The sequence below is a fragment of the Colias philodice genome, chromosome 12, assembly GCF_061535455.1.
Source record: "Colias philodice isolate Cphi_HAF_F1 chromosome 12, ilColPhil1 Martin Lab GWU primary, whole genome shotgun sequence".
NCBI lineage: Eukaryota > Metazoa > Arthropoda > Insecta > Lepidoptera > Pieridae > Colias > Colias philodice.
The window spans coordinates 11,351,841-11,371,792 of record NC_143097.1 but is presented as its reverse complement, the minus strand read 5'-3'; the positions used below and the strand labels follow the sequence as shown (position 1 = coordinate 11,371,792).

Below are 19,952 nucleotides of genomic sequence, written 5' to 3'. Positions count from 1 at the left end.
ATCTCTTTAAATTAAACGAGAATTATTGCTTAATTTACAAGTTAAACAAGCTTTTGATTTTGTTACTGGCAACAATTTTAAGAGCTTATTTTGGGTCACTCTGTTGTTCGTATTCAACTTGTACTTCAATGGATTTTTGTAGAGGTGCCTTTCGCTTCGCTAAACTTGCAACATAGCATAGTTTAGTATTTTCATTTCATTCTATCAAGAAAGCTGGCGGGTGTGCAAAGCAATGTGTTGATTATGAAAACGATTGTGTTTTATTAATTTTTCAGAACAAATATTTGTGTTAAAACGTTGTTAGAATAGTTAATGAAATAGTCAAGGTAAGTGTTTGAAATAATTCAAAGTGCCATTATAGATATGATGAGTGCTTACTATATCGCTTCGACTTTTCATATTGAAAATTTCCACTAGTGAACTTTTCGAAAGTTTCTTAAAGTTATTCAACAGTCAAAACTTGTAAATAGTTTGTCGAGCTAGATTTCGTAATAAGGTTAGATGACTTGTTTGACGACGGAAAAGTTTGTTCAGGAAATAGTAAAACTTAGAATTTTCGTCGCCATTTTATTTTTTGTCGCGCTGGAAAAGCGGCCATTTTCTTTGTGCCGCGTCGCTTACTACTTTACGTGGTCTATAAAGTTAATTTAGTTAAGTTCAGACGTGATCTAATCCTATGAAGTGATTCTGGTGAGATATTTTATGTGATTGATAAATATGATGCTAGTGGAATATTTCAGTAATCTGAAATATGTTTTCGTGATGGCCTAATTAATGCGTTGTGTATTGGTAGATTCGTTTTAAATTTTGTTGTTTTGTGAATTAGGAGAGTGGGCGCGACGAGTGGTACGAAAGCACAATGGATGATGACCAGCAGTTCTGTTTGCGGTGGAACAATCACCAATCGACGTTGGTGTCAGTTTTCGACACCCTTTTAGCGAAAGGAATTCACGTGGATTGTACTTTGGCTGCGGAAGGAAAGACTCTCAAGGCGCATAAAGTCGTATTATCCGCTTGCAGTCCCTATTTCGAGGTACGTATCATGTTAACGCTCTAAGTAGGTCAATTGATTCGTGTATAAGTTAGTGCAAGCTAGCACAGTTTTGCTCTAATAAACATTCCAGTCGCTTCGTGCTAGCTTTCGTATATTACGAGCAATTAGATTGATGCATAGATGAGTTGGCAACAGAAAGTTGTTCATACAACTTTTCCAAATACTTGTTTAGAATCATTACCAAACATTCATCCTTTTACTATCTACTTAGCATAAAAACTAATTAAATAAACTTTCGCCTCATTATTAAAATATTCTATATTATTACAACAAAATGTCAAATAGTGACAAAAGAATACTTAACATTCATTCTGATTTATTTACAAATCGAAATCAAAACATGTGTGTTTTGTTACAGAGTGTTTTATCTCAACAATACGACAAGCATCCAATAATAATATTAAAAGATGTGAAGTATGCCGAGTTGAGAGCTATGATGGATTACATGTACAGGGGAGAAGTGAATATCTCCCAAGATCAGTTGGCTGCATTGCTAAAAGCAGCAGAGTCGCTACAGATCAAGGGTCTATCGGACAACAAGCCGTCCAGGCCTCCGTCGCGCCCCTCTCACTCAACCCCCATCACACCTGCACACCCGCCCAGAGCAACGTCTCCCCCACCACAGGTAATTATAGTCATTTCAATAAGGGCCGATTTTTCCATGCTTGGATAAAACTTATCCGTCCAATAAAGTATTACACGATAATATTAAAATGTCACGTAAACTGTCAAATACGGGCAATTAGAATACGTTTTTAAAATGGTAGTTTTATACATTATTCCACGAATAAATTTTATCCAAGCATTGAAAAATCGGCCTTAAAACACCAAAATACTGTATGAGATTTTTACGTAACTAGATGTACCTATTTGAAATTAATTATGTATCTACATACATAATTTAATGAACTATATCATCATAATATTTATAACAAAAAATGCAGGTATATCTTAAATAACCTTGGTCTTAAGAAATTGTAATGTAATTAAAATTTACCAAGTACCTACATGTTCCATTTATATTTTACATTGTATTATGTTGTGTGCATATACTAGTCATCAATAAAATATGATAAATTGTGCACTAATTGTTGAACAAATACTTATTTATTACACACTTAATATGTCATTGACAAGCAATCAAAGAGTAATTGTAAACTATTTCCTGAAGCCTTATTATGGAGGTTGAAACAAAATGCATACTTGAAACAACACACAATATTTTATGCACATGAACATTGAACGATCATTCTACATCTACAAATAATATACTGAAATTCAGAAAATGAAATCAAGTAATATTACCATCAGGAGGGAGCAAAAATTTTTTGATGTTTGCTTTACATGAAAACTATACATAAAATATGATGAACATTTTTTATCACAAGATACTTTTAAAGTAATACATAAATTAATAATATAGTTGGATGGGATGCTATTGGCTTATATTATATTGTTCAGTCAACCATATCTATTTAAATCTGTGGTTACAAAAGAATATGAATTCAAAAACAATTTGACTTAAAAGAAGATTCATGAAGTTGCAACACTTTACTAATGAATACCTTTGTTGACTGATTTCCATAAATCAAAGGTAGAACCTTAACACTTTTGAAGGCTGTTCAATACATGTTTTAACAATTAGACAACATAAAAACAATTATTAAAAAAAAATATTCTTGTTCTAAAGTTAAATCCATTGATTTCATTCTGTGAAATCAAAATAATGATTAAATTATGTTTTATTTAATTTCCATTCAAAATTGCTGCAATTCCTCTAAGTGATAATTAGTTAATATGTGACACTTAACAGGCATTGTCTTTAATTGGGAGCACCATCTAATGGCACTAACCTTAATACAATTTTAAGTATGTTACGTCATCATTTGATAGTTGATATTTAATTACTGTGGTGTTAGCATGTTAAGTGCTTCAATGCCATTTCTAAGTGATAAGTCTAGTTTCATAGTTATAGAACAATGTTTTCATTTTCAGTTTGTAGCAGGCCTTGATTGTGCGAACGCAAGTACTCATGCGTAACAAATGAATTGCATTGGCTACAAATCAACAGCATTGCAAATCACTACAAAATTAACAAATGCAATAATATAGATGTACAGTTTAACAGATTGGTTATACAGTACACACATAAAAACATTTGAATGATGACCTACTTGTACTTGTGTCCTCACAAATAAACATGTTACTACTGAAAAGTTATGCAATTTGCTCGTATTGAATTGCTTTGTTTAATATATTTATGTTATTAATATAAACCTTAATATATCTAGTAAACTTATAGATTGGGAACTTGTAAATATTTAAACAAACTCAGTTTGTAAACATGTATTGAATATTTGTTTGAATTAGATAAAATTAGTTTAATCTATTTTCAATAAATAAAACATGAGATATTCAACAGGTGGATTGGTAGAGGGGATGAATTAAAGTATTATAATATTGTGTTTAGCCATGGTTTAGCCTATAGTTAGAAAAGTTTTATCTTATCTAAATTTAATCCCTACTCGTTAATAATTGCATTTTAATTCTTATACACCTAACTTATTAATTTCTAAATGTTATTACAAATAAAATATCTCAGAACCCATTTCAAAAATACTTTTTTGATAGCAGATAAGCACCATCAAACAAACAAACTTTTCAGCTTTATATTATTTGTTTAGATTTCGCATATTCATTCCTAATGGCTGGTTCACACTTTGATTAGTGCGAGTGCAGGTGATGAGTAGTACTACGTGTGGACAGCGACTGTTTAGTGCGAGTGTTTAGTAGGCTGTGTAGTAAAGTGAATAGAAGCGCGTCTATTTTTTTGCGAGTGGACTGCGAGTAGCCACGTCCCGCGCGCCCTCCCTTCCCCCTCACTCGCAGTGTGCCTGCCTAAACACGTCTGGACAGGAGTGTTTAGTGTTTAGCGTAGTGTGTAGCGTCGCGAATTTCACCATTGTCCTGCACTCTCACTAATCACCTGCACTCGCAGTTGAATTGGACACTACTCGCACTACACACCTGCACTCGCACTACACACCTGCACTCACACTAATCAAAGTGTGAACCAGCCATAAGTTACAGTTTACATAAACATTACAACACATACCTGAAAATAACTCCTATGATAAACCAAACCATAAACAAACATAAGAAACTTAAAGAATAGACAAAACTTGCATTTTTAAATGCTATAAATACATAAACAAAAATTGCAACAAGAAAAGCTACAAAACGTAATACTAAACATGCCATAACTATAAATAGAACGCTGCACAGGCCCGTGACGGCAGCGTGGACAGCCGCGAAGGCTCGCTCAGTCCGAGCAGGCGACGCAAGAAAGCGCGCCGCCTGTCCACCGAAGCCCCGCCCGTTGCACCACTTGCCCCCGAACCGACAGAGGACGTGGCCTGCAAGGAGGAGGTGTCCCGGGATGGGGTCGAGGATCTCACCCTGGACGAGGAGGCTGGGGAGCCCGCGCAGCACAATGACGTCGTACGCAGTGAGTATTGTGTGGAACGTTTTGTGAGAACTATTTTAAACAATGAGAAATACAGCAGAATAATTTCAAGAGATTATAGTGGAGAAATTTTCATTAATTATTGTAAGGTGGAAATAAATAAAGCTTATTTATTATTATAGTGGAGAAATGAAAATATTGATAAATAATATAATGTTTATATTTTATTAATAACTTATTTATTAGGATATTGCAATACCTTCTGTTTTTTTATAATTATGTATGTGTATTTTAAAAGATTATTTCCTTTTGAGTGGATGTAATGAATATTCCAGATTCACATGTTAATTTAACTAAGCTTCAGTCATGATCACTTGCATTGTCACATTATTCATTAATTGGGCACTTTCTCAAAGGTTATAGTTGAAGATATGAAGAATTGATAAGAAATTATGGAAAAAATAATATGTAAACAACTTGTAATAGAATATTACTATCAGTACATTATTAGAACTGTATAAATTAATATATAAAAAATTAGAACTGTACATTTGCCTTGCTAATAACTTTAATGCAACACTTAACTATTTTCTTGGCAATGCTCCAAATCATTAACATAAACATAAATTTTCCAGATTTTCAATGGCATATGGAAAGATCTCAAGATGAATTAATGAATTCAAATGACAGTGTCCGAGATTCGCAAGGTAAGCAGCTTTTACTTGCCAACATTGCGGCTGGCAACACTGCTGTTGCCAGTCACAATTATATAAACAACAAGTTGCATTGCCATGTTTGTCTATTTACTATAATATCTATACCACAATGCAATTTGTTCTGTGGGGTTCAAGTTGTTGGAACAATCAACTTTTCATTGATACAGTAAAGTTGCTTGCTCCAAATATGAAGGAACGGATGAAATGCGCAATGTCTTCCCATAATTTGAAACCAGACAAAGTTATCGCTTTAAATAATCTATTTATTATCTATATAAACATTATATACATCGGACTCGAGAGTGCTAGTGTTTTCACATGTGAACCTACCAACAAATATTTAATAATTATCTAATTTTATCAAATACTAATCCTTATTCCAAATATATCCTATATACATATTATGAATTTGAACAACATTTCAGGTTTATGGTTTTCGGTAAAGGTTTTGATTGTTGTAGCCTATTTTAGGTGAGGTAAAAATGTAAGGTAAGTATCGAATTCAGATTAATTAAACATTTGGCTTTTGTTTGTTTACTGGGGTCTAAATCATTGCATGTCCATAAAGTGTTGCGGCGTTAACCCTCTAGTGCTAACTTATTAATTCTTAACCTTAACGGAGGTGGATGGTTGCGGTAAGTGACATTTATAATATTTATTATATTTTAATTATTTATGTAGCTCGTGTGCACATCGCACCTTCGCTAAGCCAATACGATTGTTTTTAAGACCATTTTATTTTTCTTATTTCCTTCGGGCGCTAAATTTCGTGTATTACTTGCCAGTTGTGTTCAAATAAAGAAGATTCAACAAGCGAACAGAGGTATGAAAACAAAGGTAAATATCCTGATTATCGTCGTAGTTTGTTGGTTATGTGGCTTATTTATTTATTTTGTTTTTTATACTTTTATTTGCATTCACATGTGATTTCACTGCAGCAGACTTTTTTAGCAGTTCATGTTTTACGTTCAGTACAGTTACCTCATGCATGTTCACTAGGCAGGTACCGAGTAAGCATGGCGATTTTGTTTCCTAGTGGATGCGCATTTCATTTACCTACATTACTTTCGATGTCTCAATACATGTAAAAAATGTAAAAATGTTAATTGACGTGTAAATACAAAATCAAATGGGTTAGGGCCCCTCGAATTCTGTCGAACACATCCTCATTTCTTAGCATGTATCACCGTAACCAATCTATGTACATTTCCCACACTATTCTTTATCTGTGCATAACATATATTATCTGTGCATTTAACTACCTACGCTTTTATCATGGCTTTTTACCCTTCCAGAAACACTCTTAAGCATCCTGCAATACGCTAAAACCCCTTTTCCATTAACTCGTGGCTTACTAAAAAAATGTGATTTAATCGAGGGCGTAGCCCCAGGCAAAAAGAGGGGGAGAAAGTGCAAGAAAATGGGCAGAAAGAAAGTCAATTATAAGCCGAGAAAATATAAAAAGGAGATCAAATCGGAAAGAAATGACAGTTTGAACTCTGAGGGTTGCCATGTTTGCTCGATCTGCAAGACGAAGCAATATAAATATAAGAGGAATAAGTTGAGACACGAAAAGTACGAATGCGTCACCGGGCCGCAGTTCGTCTGCGAAAAGTGCGGGAAGAAGTATTCCCAGAAAAAGACTTTGCTCGGCCATATCGCTCAAAAACACCCATTTTGATACTCACATCTTTTATGTTTATTTATATCAGTATTAGATTTTTGCTTTCTTATTTTATTTGTTAAGTTGTCGATCTCTTTATTACCAGTTTAAATTAACCTTTATTTTTATATTGCTTGCCAGTTTGGTATTTTTTGTTATTAATGTAGTCGTAAGCTGTTAAGTTTCGCTCTCATCGTTTGTTAAAACATGAATTGTTAAAACGGTTCAAACTCATTGCGTTTCTCATTTTTTTAGTTTATATTTTTATGTGCCATACTTTTATTTTTATTTTTGTTGATTTTGTAAAAGATCATTTTTAAATCATAAAGAAGTATATTTTTTTTTTGTTTCGAAAGATCTTGTTTATTTTTGTTAGCTTTTGTTATATTTTTCTAGTTTTTTTAAATATATTATTCCAGTCGATTTTGTTTTTCTTTGAGCTTCTAACCCGCAGTCGGCCGGCTCGCCTCACCGTTCACATGATTATTCCGCAAATTTCTATTGCAGGTCAGAAGGCGAGACATAATATAATGACGCGAAGTAGTAAAAAGGTTATCGAGGAGAGCGCGCGGGCGACGACGCTCGCCATATTGAAGAACGTGACCAAGCCGCCGGAGCCCGACGACAGCAAGGAGAACGACAAGCTGAAGGCGGAGCCCGAGCGGGAGCGGGACGGCAAGCCGGAGCCCCGCTACCACATCCTGCCGCGCACGTCCAGCCAGCTGCCGTGCGCGCAGTACAAGACGGAGAAGGGCTACAAGTGCCCCAACTGCCAGCGCTGCTACAACGCGCGCAAGAACCTCGTGCGCCACGTGACGCTGGAGTGCGGCCGCGAGCCGCAGTACAAGTGCCCCTACTGCAGCTACAGCAAGCACCGCCGCAACGAGCTCAAGAAGCACGTCGAGAAGAAGCACCCCGAGCGCCAGCAGCCGCGCAGCCCCCTGCCCGTCAAGTGAGCCCCGCCCCCTGCCGCCCCCAGTGCCGCCCCGCCTCATGCTCAGTACTTAACTGCGACCGACTGACCGAGCGGGCCGCGGGCGGGCCGGCCGCACGCATCGCTCACTGTAAACTGACGCGTCTGCGGCGGTTAACTTAGTGCTTTTATACTAGTGCCTTAACGATCTTCCTTTTATATACGGTATTATAGAACGACAGAGTTCGCTTGAAATTTATTGATATTGGATATTTTTTGAACGATTAAACGATTTTACTAAACGCGCGTTTCATTCGATGCCCCGCCCCGAACTTATGGGAAGATTCGTCACGATCGAATTCGGACTGTGCATGTCTGCATGAATTAGAAGCTTCGCCTTTCTAACCGAGATTATTTTTATTATTTTTTTTATAACGCATTTCTTTGGTTCCTCAATTAGCCTGGTAGAATTAACCGAACGCGTAGTGGCGCTTATTATTTGCAATACGATTAAACGTTTGGGTTTCAGAGCTCGGCAAGGACACGCTGCCGTCGGCGCTGCTGTCGCTGCTGTCGGCGCAGCGGGCGCTGGCCCCGGCCGGCCTGCCGCCGCCCGAGGCGGAGCCCTACGCGCTGCCGCTGCACCTGCCCAAGCTGCCGCTCGACTCGCTGGACGCCATCCCGGACACGCTCAAGGCGCACCTGCTGCAGCGCGCCTTCCTGCAGAACAACAACGGCGGCGCGGAGGGCAAGGAGGAGTCGGACTCGTACGACGACACGGACGACATCGTGCTGCCGGGCGACGGCGCGCGGGTCAAGCGCGACAGCGGCTCGGACGACGCCAGCCGCCAGTTCGAGTGCCGGCACTGCGGCAAGCGCTACCGCTGGAAGTCCACGCTGCGGCGGCACGAGAACGTGGAGTGCGGCGGCAAGGCGCCGGCGCACCAGTGCCCGTACTGCTCGTACCGCGCCAAGCAGCGCGGCAACCTCGGCGTGCACATCCGCAAGCACCACAACACCGAGTGGTTCGTGTACGCCAGCAGCAAGGTGCGCCGCAACAAGAAGACGCCCGTCTAGCGCTCCGCCCCCGCCCCGGACGCGCATCACACCAAAGCAAACCTGACCAAATCGCTCCGCAATATTTATATTTTATTTTTTGTTGATAATTATTATTGATATACACTAGAGGTAGTGAAGTGCACATTCCCCGACGGCGTTAGTTTTAATTTTGTTATTTTCGTTTTTAGAGTCTATTTATCGTCGGTCTCGACCGGCCCTAAGTATTGTTACGCGGCAGAGTGCCAAATATCGAGACTGCGTCTCCCAAATTGTCTTACCAAATTGTTGAAATCGTTTATACTATGTAGCGTAGTCGACGGCGATACTAACTCGAATTTGTAGTCTTAGTGTCCTAACATTCCTTCGAGGGATAATTCCATGCTTCATTATAGTGCAATAATGATATTAAACGTTAGATATTATAATGTTATACACCGCGGGCCCCGCGCTCGCTTTCCGAGAAATATTTAATTAAAAGTTTTTATATTGTATAATCGTATTTATAAATTCAGGGACCATTCACTTGTCTTCCCAAATTTTAGTGAATCCAAAGCTATTGAGAATATAATTTAAATTTATTATTTATTAGGTTAATTAGATAGAGTCGCTCCGGCGAGAGGTAATGACGGATGAGCTCATGAAGTGCCTACAATGTTACCTTTAGTTAATTTATTATTCGTTCGGTTTCGGTGTACTGGGATATATTGATGTGTTCAAAAAGGTTTAAAAAATTATTGATATTCATTGATATTTAGAATTCGCAATAACGTTATTGATGTGTCGTTTATCGTATACTGTTGTTGTTAAAATAGGATAACGAAGCTATTTGACCAAAGTCAGTATTAGTTTAAAAGGTGTGGAGGATGAATGTTGTCTGTTGAACCGTTAGTCGTATAAGTGTATACGACGTTGTTTATATCGCAATGTACCACCATATCATGTTTGTTGAACATAAGTTATGTATTAAGTAGAACTACGTTCACGTTGTTTTTTAATATTATTGAAAACATAGTTAATCATTTAGTGTGATTTTATATGAATATATTGGGGTTTATTTGGTAGAGAAGTTTAATAAAATATAACTATAGTGTATAATACTGTCTTTTTTTGTTGCATTATATTATCCTTTCTTTCCTTTTTGTTGTTATTTTTTTATATATTTTTATTTCATAATGATTTTCGTTCTGTTCGTTTCCGCGTCTCGGTAAGTCAGTTTAATTTATTAGTTGTTTTATTTTTCTACGCATGTTGCATGACGATCACTCGCTAGTTTTCACTCATTTTGTTTTTTTTCTTTTCGTCGGTCGTTCGTACTAATATAATTACTAATTTCAGGTAGACGAGCAAAACCCACGGGTCGGGCGACTGCGTTCATTTAAACGTTTACCTAAACGCGCGGGAACATAACCCATTGGCGCCGTTGTCGCCACTCGCGAGGCTCGAGACTTTTTCATTTTAAAAATAAACGTTGAAATTCTCTTTTTTGTTCTTTATTTTTGTTCACTTCCTTCTCGCAACGCTTCCATCACAGCACTCGGTGACACTCACAGTAGATATGTATGTGTATAACAATATATTTATATATGTATGTATGTAGGATAGGCAGGCAGCCGTGTGGCGGGTCGCTACAGCAGTGTGGGGTTTCAGGTGGCGCGGGGGAGGAAGGCTTCGGTCGGCTCGGGGGGTTGTCGTGGGAGCAGTGGTCGGCCCGCCTGGCGCTGCCGCTCGTGGCGGGCCTGCGGCCTGCCGGCCCGCCGCCCGCCGGCCCCACGGAAAGCTTCACGTGCCCCGACTGCGGCCGCGTGTACAAGCTCAAGTCGTCGCTGCGGAACCACCAGAAGTGGGAGTGCGGCAAGGAGCCCCAGTTCCAGTGCCCGTACTGCGTGTACCGCGCCAAGCAGAAGATGCACATCGCGCGCCACATGGAGCGGATGCACCGCGAGGTGTACGTCAAGCCCGAGCCCTACATCAAGCAGGACAACGTCGACGCGTGCATGTAGCGACTAGCGCCCCCGTGTGATAAATGTGATGTAATCTCTTTGTGATAGTGGCATTCGGTCACGTTAGATTTAGACCCGACCGTGCCTGGGTTCCCGCCGTTCATGATTCCGTGTGGGTTTTCCCAGTTTTCTTTTTGTGATTTTGAGATAGTTTTAACGCCAGATGCAAAATAAACGACTATTCTCGGTAGACTTCGAATGCTCAATATTACACATGATCGACTCTCACCCCGGGCGGCCCAGGCACGGTCCCGCAGACGTTACCCGCGGCGGTCCCCGGACCGACCGCTCCGTATGAATTTAATCTCACGACGAATTATAGTATTCGCACTGATTGCAACCGCAGCGGTGTCCGTAACTGTTGCATTTATCCAGTATAATAAGATAGTGATTGTATAGTTACGCTTTTTATACTTTTTTATATGTTTTTATGTACAGCATTTATTGTGTAAAGTATCATTCCCGTTTTGATAGTGTACGCGTTTAGCTTTGCTAGTTCGAGAGAAATAGTTTAAAGTTGTTACCATTGCAGTTACTAAAATTAGATGTCTAAATGATGGTACGCGATCAGTACTGTGAGTTCGCTCCCTCGACAGAGATTAACGTTTAAGTTTGTTACGAAATCGTCAAGTGTGGTTGAATAAACCTATATTATATTTCGTGTATAGTAATACGTTAGATGATATTGAAATGAAGCTATTTTCGCTTTTAAGCAGTCTAGGTCTTTGCCATAATGCATGTTCCATTATTTTTGTAATACTCATAAGTTAAATGGTTTTGATTCGATTATTTTTAGATCTCTTTACTTGTAATGCATTTATTTTATGTACTAGGACATTCGCAGATGTAAGTCGAATTAATTGTAAGTTCCTGAAAACGAATGTTATCAAATTGTTATATTTGGGGCCAATTATTGTTAGATTTAGGTTTGACCAGAACGAGTGCCTTATTGTTGAATCGAGTACAATGTACGCTGCCTTTCGAGCAAGAACCGTATTTGGACGTTCAAAATAATCTTCCACGTAGTTATAAGTATTTTATGTATTACCACGTAGCGATAATAAGTATGCGGCCCTAGGATTGATAATGTTATTCGACATGACGGTAGTTTACAAAAATGGCGCGAACAACATTGTCAGGACTGGGCCGCTTAAAATAACCGTTTCGAGTTACCATCGTACAATCAATGTGTAGAGCTCAATAAGTACAACAGTCATACAGATACCCTAAGTGCCTTCGAAAATTAGTCATTAGAAATTAAAGTTTTTAATAAGTTCACAAATCAATAAATGAATCAAAATATCTAGGTTGTGATATTATACAATTGAAGTTGAATAGACTTGTGATAGGGCGTTTCAAATGAAATGAGGCTCAGGGCCGATGCCACGGCGATATCTCGACCCAAGTGATTTCAGAACGAACCTAGTTTCAAAATTACTACCTATTATAGTATTTACATAAACGAGACAATAAGTTTACAGTGATTTTATTGCATTTGATTGTATTTTTATAACCTTTTTTGTATTTTAAAATAAAGTTGCTATTCTTGATATTTTTTAGTTTTAATTTTTACTTCGTTTTAGACTTTAGGATGAGTATCTATTTTTTAATTCTAACGGTGCCTAACATTTCTTGGGATACTAACATTGCATGTTCTTCTAATATACCTTTGTTAAATGGATATTTAAAATGGATTTATGCATGGAAGTATTCCATTTTAAATGTACGTTCTATTCTCTATCGGTATCGTAGGTTGCATGATGAAAACACCTTGATTAGGTAGAGGTCGTAGTCGTAGACAAAATTGAAATATTTAATGAGAAGCAAATTAATGGGAGACATGGTGCATTATCTTACGCTTATGGTAGCACATCCCGTACGGTGGCTTCGCTTCACAGGTGGTAGCTTATTATTATTTGCACGTATTTATTTTTGTTTGCGTTTTAATTTCAGTTGCACAGTTGTACACACCTTATATATTGGGTTACGGTACTGCCAGTCTTAGCAGCGGCAAAGCCGGGTGGACGTTGTATGAGTGCGTGGATTGCGGGAACAAGTACAAGCACAAGGGATCGCTGCAGCGGCATATAAAGTACGAGTGTAGGAAACAGCCGAGTTTCAAGTGCCCCTATTGCGTGTACCGCGCCTACCAGAAGCACAACTTGTTGCTGCACGAGCGCCATCTGCACAAAGACCTCCCAGAGAAAGTGGATTTTGTGTCGGAATGACCCGCGATAGGGTCCCACTCACACGTCAGTAAACATTTGTACACCTACACTAATGGACTAAAACACGAGCAACTTGGGACCACTAACATACTAACATTTTTATAAACGGCTCTGCCGCCACCGCACAGGTCGATAGTACAAAATTCACTGTAATTACATGATCACGCTTTATTTCTCTAGCAGACGGATGCTGATGATTTAAATGTGTTAACAAATGACTATCTCTGTTACAGTTTTGATTAACGCAAGATAATCCCTGGGCGTATACTTAAAACATTTTGATCAATGAGAGAATTATTGGAGAATCCTACAGTGAAGAGGGGACGAGTCGGCTGAACTAAATCATCACATATTTTGTTACTCAAAGCCATAAGTGTCTTAATACTCCTTTGTGAAAAATAACGCATTTTCATTGGTTAGTTTCTTTTTCAAAATAATGGCTTTAAACAGTGCTAACCTTTTGATTAAAAGTTAAGTTGTGTATAAATAACTACAAAACATGTAGCTTGTTTATCTCCTTAGGGGTGACCAATTGAAATGCGCTATTTGCAATAAGTTTTTTGAGGATTGTGTATTATGCCTCATGTATAGAAAAATTAATTTAAAACATTGATTTGGCCATAATTAAAAGGGGCCAATACTTGCCATCACCTTCGCTATGAGGCATTTTGTAAGCAATTATTAATTATGTTTTGTCGCGAAACAAAACAAACCTGAATAGGCAGCTTTAGTGAAATAGGTCATAATATCGTTACCAAATACCTTTTAGTAGTCAATAGAAAGCCAAATACTAATGTTTTATGATATATTGTAATTATAAGACTATTTTGTAAGACATGTTTTTCGATAATTTTATACGTATTATAAATAGATTGTTATATTTCTTGTTCTTGTTGTTAATGTTTAGTGAGTGTTCCTTGTTACCAAAGAAGTTTATAATTTGAAACATGTTTTATGTAACTTGTATTATTCCATCAGTCCTCGGAATCACAGACACAATAGATAATCTATTGTGTCGTGGCCCGATCGGGGCTTACGGTGGTCAATGGGTTATAAGTCCAGTATTCCTGTTAAAGCGTACCTTCATGTATAATATTTTATTTGCATTTGTTACTGTTAATTTAGTTACCATCGAAGTTCAAAAAGCAATATTTTTAACCAAATCCAGTCGATTCTAGTGTTAAGATATAAAAGTTATAAAATACCTAAGTGCCTTAATATTTATAAGTAAATTATTATAATAAGTAAAAAATTCTTGCAGGTTAACCAAAGATTTTAAATGCATTTCTAAAACAAAAATTATTTTTAATATATATTTTCTTTGGTGCCAGAAAATATTATAATATCTCTAAATTTTTTGGAATAGTTAATAATATATACGCACATTTTTATTGAAATAAATAACGATTGAATTTTTATGCACAGCCGGATAGAAAATTGAGGCTAGGGGTGTTACTACTATAATAAATATTATTAATATTGTCAGTTTACTAACATTTTACCCACCAAAAATGTGTATTATAAGTTTTATTTTTGTTGATTGAAAAATAAGTGTGTATTAACTGACTACGTTTTACTCTGACAATAATTAATATTGCCTCTTAAATTTAAAATGTACGACACTGTGAATAACAAATATATACGTATCGAACTTAGCACAATTTAAAGAAATTGTATATTTAAGTATATGGTTTTTAATATGTGCAAAACTCGTGTTAAATTTATGGCCCAAATGTGACTGAGTATTGAATATTACAATACTTTTCATTTACTTTACACACGATTTACGAAAAAATATTATTTATGTAATGGAAAAAAAAGTATAGCGGATTGGAAATGAGGGCAATTTTGCAAATTATAAGTTATTCCATAATAATTTTTGTGGGCATTTGGAACAATAATAGCTTTACATTAAAATAATCATTTATTAAATATTAATTGTTCTACGATATCCTTCAAGGAATTAATTTCGCACAAATTTTTCTGTTAAGTTTTAATTTATATTTCTACAGCGGTGTGGTTTGTTTTTCTTTCATTTGTGTATGTGAATAAATGTTCTTGATTTTATAATACTATTATTTATTGTAAATATATAGTACCCTTAAAATAAGACATAGACCGTAGTAGGTAGGTAAATATGTACAGGTTATAGCTTATGAATGGTAAGGATGAAAATAAAATATTAGAGAAGACTTTAATTGTTGCAGGTGAAGTGGATTTTTTTAAAACGATGATGCAAAATATGTTGCCGGTGGTCCCGATGAAGACGAAAAACTTTTGGTCACCTTACGACACCAGTTATGAGTGTGAGAAATGCAAGAGAAAATACAGGCATAAAAGTACATACAGAAGACACGTAACATATGAATGTGGGAAGGAACCCATGTTCCGTTGTCCCTTCCTCGACTGCACCTACAAGGCGTATCAGAAAACTCACACCGACGCACACATAAAGACAAAACACAAAATTATGACGCTAGAATATCAAGGATGATCGAACAATTAGTGAAAGTAACAAAATTGTGATATTAAATTAATTATATTTATTATGTTAATTAATGAGTCTACTTTTTTACATTTAACTTATTTTTACTATCTTGTAAATGTTAAAAGATAGTCTTAAATTTAGAATTAAGTCGGAGTACAAAGAATTCTCGTGCAGTAAATTATAGAGAATAGATTATATTATTTATTAGTATCCAGGTTACATATTATAAATATTCGTTAATTTTAATTATTGCTAATGTATTTAGACCTAATTCACACGAGAGCTTTTTTAACGTCCGTTAAAAAAGCGTCCAAATAGAACAAATGCATTCCCAAGTATATGTTCACACGTCAGCGCTTTTAAAGCGCGACGCTTTTTTATCGCGCAGTGTTGTATTTTCAACGCTCGGCGTTGGGCGTTAAATAAAATAGACCATAGGAAACTTCTTACTATTATTCAGACGAGCGCTAAAAAAGCGCCGGCGCTGCGTTCAGTATGCTGTATGCCGCACGCTCGCTCATCGGTAGCACGTGTTTGTTGTGCTTATAATCATCAGAAAATCGATACGATGTCGTGGATTGTTGATCCCGAACTATTAATTATAGATGTGGAGTCTCGTCCGTTCCTGTATTCAAAATCATTATAGACATTTGAAAATAATTAAAAAAAATCCGGGGTATTGCCTTAACTCTTCGTACAGTGTCACAAACTGCCCTTTTAAGTATCTCTGTTTATTCAGAGGATGTACCCAGAATGCCTTTTGTTTTCTTTTTCGTCTTTTAATAACACAAATCGCTAGTGCCATTAATTTAGCAGAAACCATTTCCACGTCTTACTGAAGCCAGAGACGAGACATGAGTGATTTTAAAGCGTTAGTATGAACAACCACAGAGAGAACGTTTAAAAAGCGCCAACGCCGGGTTTTTAACGCAACGCTTTTTTAACTCTCGTGTGAATGAGGTCTTATTGTATCATGTTGGAAGTTATATTTAAAAAACAAACATCAAATTAAAACAAAAAATATGTTCATATGCAATGGGAAATAAAAAAGCGCCTCTATTTTATAATGGATAATAATATTAAAATGAGATTTTTGTGAAATAATAAAAATAATACCCAGACAGTGCTTATACTCCTTCAATATCCAGTTCTTTAGATTCTCAAGTTATTGCAAAACGGAAAGATGCATAAGCATGTAATGTAGTTAACTGCTTACTAACTAGACATGTATAACTTGAAAATTAAAATAAAGACCACGTTTCAGAATAGCCAATAAGAAAGAGAGGTAATTGCCTGACTTATATAGATGTGTTTGGTCTTAGTGTTTGGTTACAAATAGCGGATCCCAATTTAAATAAATAAAATGATGCCATTTTAGAGTATCAAGAGTGATTCACGAATTACTTTCTGAGCGGTGAATTAATAAATCAGGGTGCATACAGTAGAAATCACAAAAATTATTTAAAATAAATCTTGCGAATGTAAAATGGCATCTCTACATCAACTACATCGCGGACAAAGTAAAATTAAAGCTATAATATTATGTTAGTGCCTTAGTACCGATTTAAATTATAATTATGTATTTGATGACTGATGTTATGAAAACTTAGGCCAGGGAGGCCTTGTCCAACAGTGAACGTCCCACGGCTGCAATTACGACGACGACTGATGTTAGATGCAAATCATGATTTCAATATTTATTATAGTTGCTCGCTATTTTAATCCAAATAAAAAATTGATTGTCATTTAGTTTTTAGGAACACTACAAAGACGACCGACGACTGCAGTCTGCAGCCTCTGCAGCGCAAAAAAATATCATAAACAACAGACCCGACAATTTGCATAGAATAGAAATCCGTCAGTGTCAGACGTCAGTTGTCACCCTGCATAATACGAGCGAATGTCAAAAAATTTAATTTTTGAACCATTTGAGAAAAAATGAATTAAAATAATAAGATTGTAAATAAAAGCACAATGAATCGTTTAGTTCGAGTTAATAGGCATTGTTTTAATACATTAAAATGTAACTATAAGGTTTCACAACAAACTTTGTTAAGCCCGAAACATTTTTCTCCAGATGTACTTATTATAAGGAAAGTGCATGAGCAAAAGAAAATCCGGTCAACTCTTAATTATATGATTGCACTAGGTGTTATGACTGTAGGATTAAGTTATGCAGCAGTTCCATTATACAGGATATTTTGTCAAGTAAGTAACCTATCACTTTTTCCTTATCAAAGGGATAATAATATTATACACATCTATAAAATTATCCTGTTGAGCTTATTCTTAAAATCATTAATACATTTATGATATTAAGTTATAACAATATTTTTACATAACATTTTAAACATTGTTCTTCAATGACCCAAACAATTTTAAGACGGTTTATTTAATTGTTTCATACTAAATCTATGTTCACTTTAATAATTAAGTATTTTTGCTAAAAATCAATGGTTATGGACTCTGCAATCACTAAGGTAATCCAAATATTCTATAGAAAGAATGGCAAAGATTACAGCTGAGAATTTTTGGTAGAACGCTGTTTTTGTCTATAAAAAAAGTTATTTTAATATTTTACACCTCAATACAGGCATACAGCTATGGAGGCACCACAGGCCAAGCGGAGGCCACAGATGATGTGAGCAAAATGACAGCTGTTAAGGAGAGGCCTATTAAGATTCGCTTCAACGCTGATGTAGCCTCCTCCATGCAGTGGAACTTTAAGCCGCAACAAGTTGATATCACGGTAAGTGAAGATAATCGATTCAGAGCATTATACTGGTATTTTAGAATTTTATATATTCTTTCGTATTACATCTGTGTGGTATTTAAATAATGCTTTTTAATTTTTATGATAAATTGTACAATTAGTACTGATACTTTGTTTAAATATTTTCATTACTTTAATTGCAGAATAGGAAAGATATAATCTTGCTGGTTAAAGAAACAGTAAAGTGTATTGTATCCCCATTGCTTTTAATAAAATTATACATTTTCCAGGTAGTACCTGGTGAAACAGCCCTAGCTTTCTACACGGCCCGCAACCCAACAGACAAGCCTGTGGTTGGTATAAGCACTTACAATGTGATCCCGTTTGAAGCCGGCCAGTACTTCAATAAGATACAATGCTTCTGTTTCGAAGAACAGATGCTCAATCCTCATGAAATGGTAAGTTAGGAGGTGATTTATTGCACGCCTCATAAGCGAAGCGTTGAGGTGGGTACTACTGTCACTTCGCGCAAAACATCTGATTTTTCAAACTTAAAATGTCTTTATGTATCATACATTGCACTTGTAAGATAATACATACACACACATATTAAGAAAAAACACTATTTTTAACGTTCATGATATTTTTGATGTCATTTTTGTTATTTAAACTAGTTAAAAAACAGTTTAAAAAAGTTCTGTCTTGGACGTCCGTGTGTCTGTATGTGCGGATCCTTTTTCTTGTTAACACGATAGCGACCGAAATACTTTTTTAATCGAGTCTTTTTTTTTCTCTTACGCTTGAGTATGCTCAGGAATAGAACCCTTTCATTTTTCAGGGTCTGATTCGATGTGGTTTAATTGTTATTAAATAAACAAAAATAATAATTAATAAATATTTATTAAAAAAAAATTATGAGGCGTGCACTTTTGGATTTTCCAAATTTTTTTTTATTATTGCCTTTAATTTGTCAAAGAACATAAAATAGAATTTTGCCCATGGGTTTCATAAGCACTTAAATTAATTCCAATATAAATAGGAGCATGCTGCCATAAATTAATAACTTGCTCTTACCATCTTAATAAGATAATTATTAATATCCTTCTTGTTAATATCAATGATCATTTTTAATCACTATGTTTGAGTCCTATTTTTATAAAAAGTAAAAACTAGTAATTAATTCTTATTGTTATTAAAGTATTAAATTTTTTTTTCAACAGGTAAACATGCCAGTATTCTTCTACATAGATCCAGAATTTAGTGAAGACCCAAAGATGGAATACATTGATGAGATAGTATTGTCCTACACATTCTTTGAGGCGAAAGAGGGATTGAAGTTGCCAGTTCCTTCCTATGTTAAATAATTTGACACAAAGTAGTATTTAGTTAAAAAAAAATAGGAATGTATAAAAGTTGATTTATTTATTTTTAATAAAAAATGGATTTAAACCAGAGTTTTTTATTGCATCCCAATTCCCATACAAGCTCTATAATCATTATTATCAATGAAGGCTTACACGTGTTTAAAACATATAGGGATGTAAACAAGAAAAACTATTTTTAACTGGCAACTTATCACACATTTCACAAACATACCATAGACTATAGAGTACGTTAAGTAGAATGAACAGATATATTATTGTCATATTGAC

The 19,952-nt window shown here is 36.0% G+C and overlaps 2 protein-coding genes across 8 annotated transcripts; both read left to right on the top strand.

Annotated features, from left to right (window-relative positions):
• The first annotated feature begins 107 nt into the window (after window positions 1-107).
• On the top strand, window positions 108-15,753 carry LOC149484282 (uncharacterized). Of its 7 annotated transcripts, none has more exons than XM_089701761.1 (6): window positions 108-326; window positions 827-1,033; window positions 1,413-1,679; window positions 4,328-4,562; window positions 5,156-5,227; window positions 10,519-12,423. In XM_089701761.1, exons 2-6 carry the CDS (start codon window positions 860-862, stop codon window positions 10,869-10,871), a joined length of 1,101 nt encoding a protein of 366 aa, XP_089557887.1. In that variant the 5' UTR covers window positions 108-326; window positions 827-859; the 3' UTR covers window positions 10,872-12,423. The 7 variants fall into 7 exon arrangements, with proteins under 7 accessions (XP_089557887.1, XP_089557885.1, XP_089557888.1 ...); XM_089701759.1 differs by lacking the exon at window positions 10,519-12,423 and adding an exon at window positions 6,532-7,199; XM_089701762.1 differs by lacking the exon at window positions 10,519-12,423 and adding an exon at window positions 15,307-15,753 and having other exon boundaries at window positions 109-326.
• A 1,685-nt stretch (window positions 15,754-17,438) lies between these two features.
• Window positions 17,439-19,749, top strand: Cox11 (Cytochrome c oxidase copper chaperone COX11). Its single transcript, XM_089701754.1, has 4 exons — window positions 17,439-17,795; window positions 18,181-18,336; window positions 18,591-18,758; window positions 19,521-19,749. Exons 1-4 carry the CDS (start codon window positions 17,562-17,564, stop codon window positions 19,662-19,664), a joined length of 702 nt encoding a protein of 233 aa, XP_089557880.1. The 5' UTR covers window positions 17,439-17,561; the 3' UTR covers window positions 19,665-19,749.
• The last annotated feature ends 203 nt before the right edge of the window (window positions 19,750-19,952 follow it).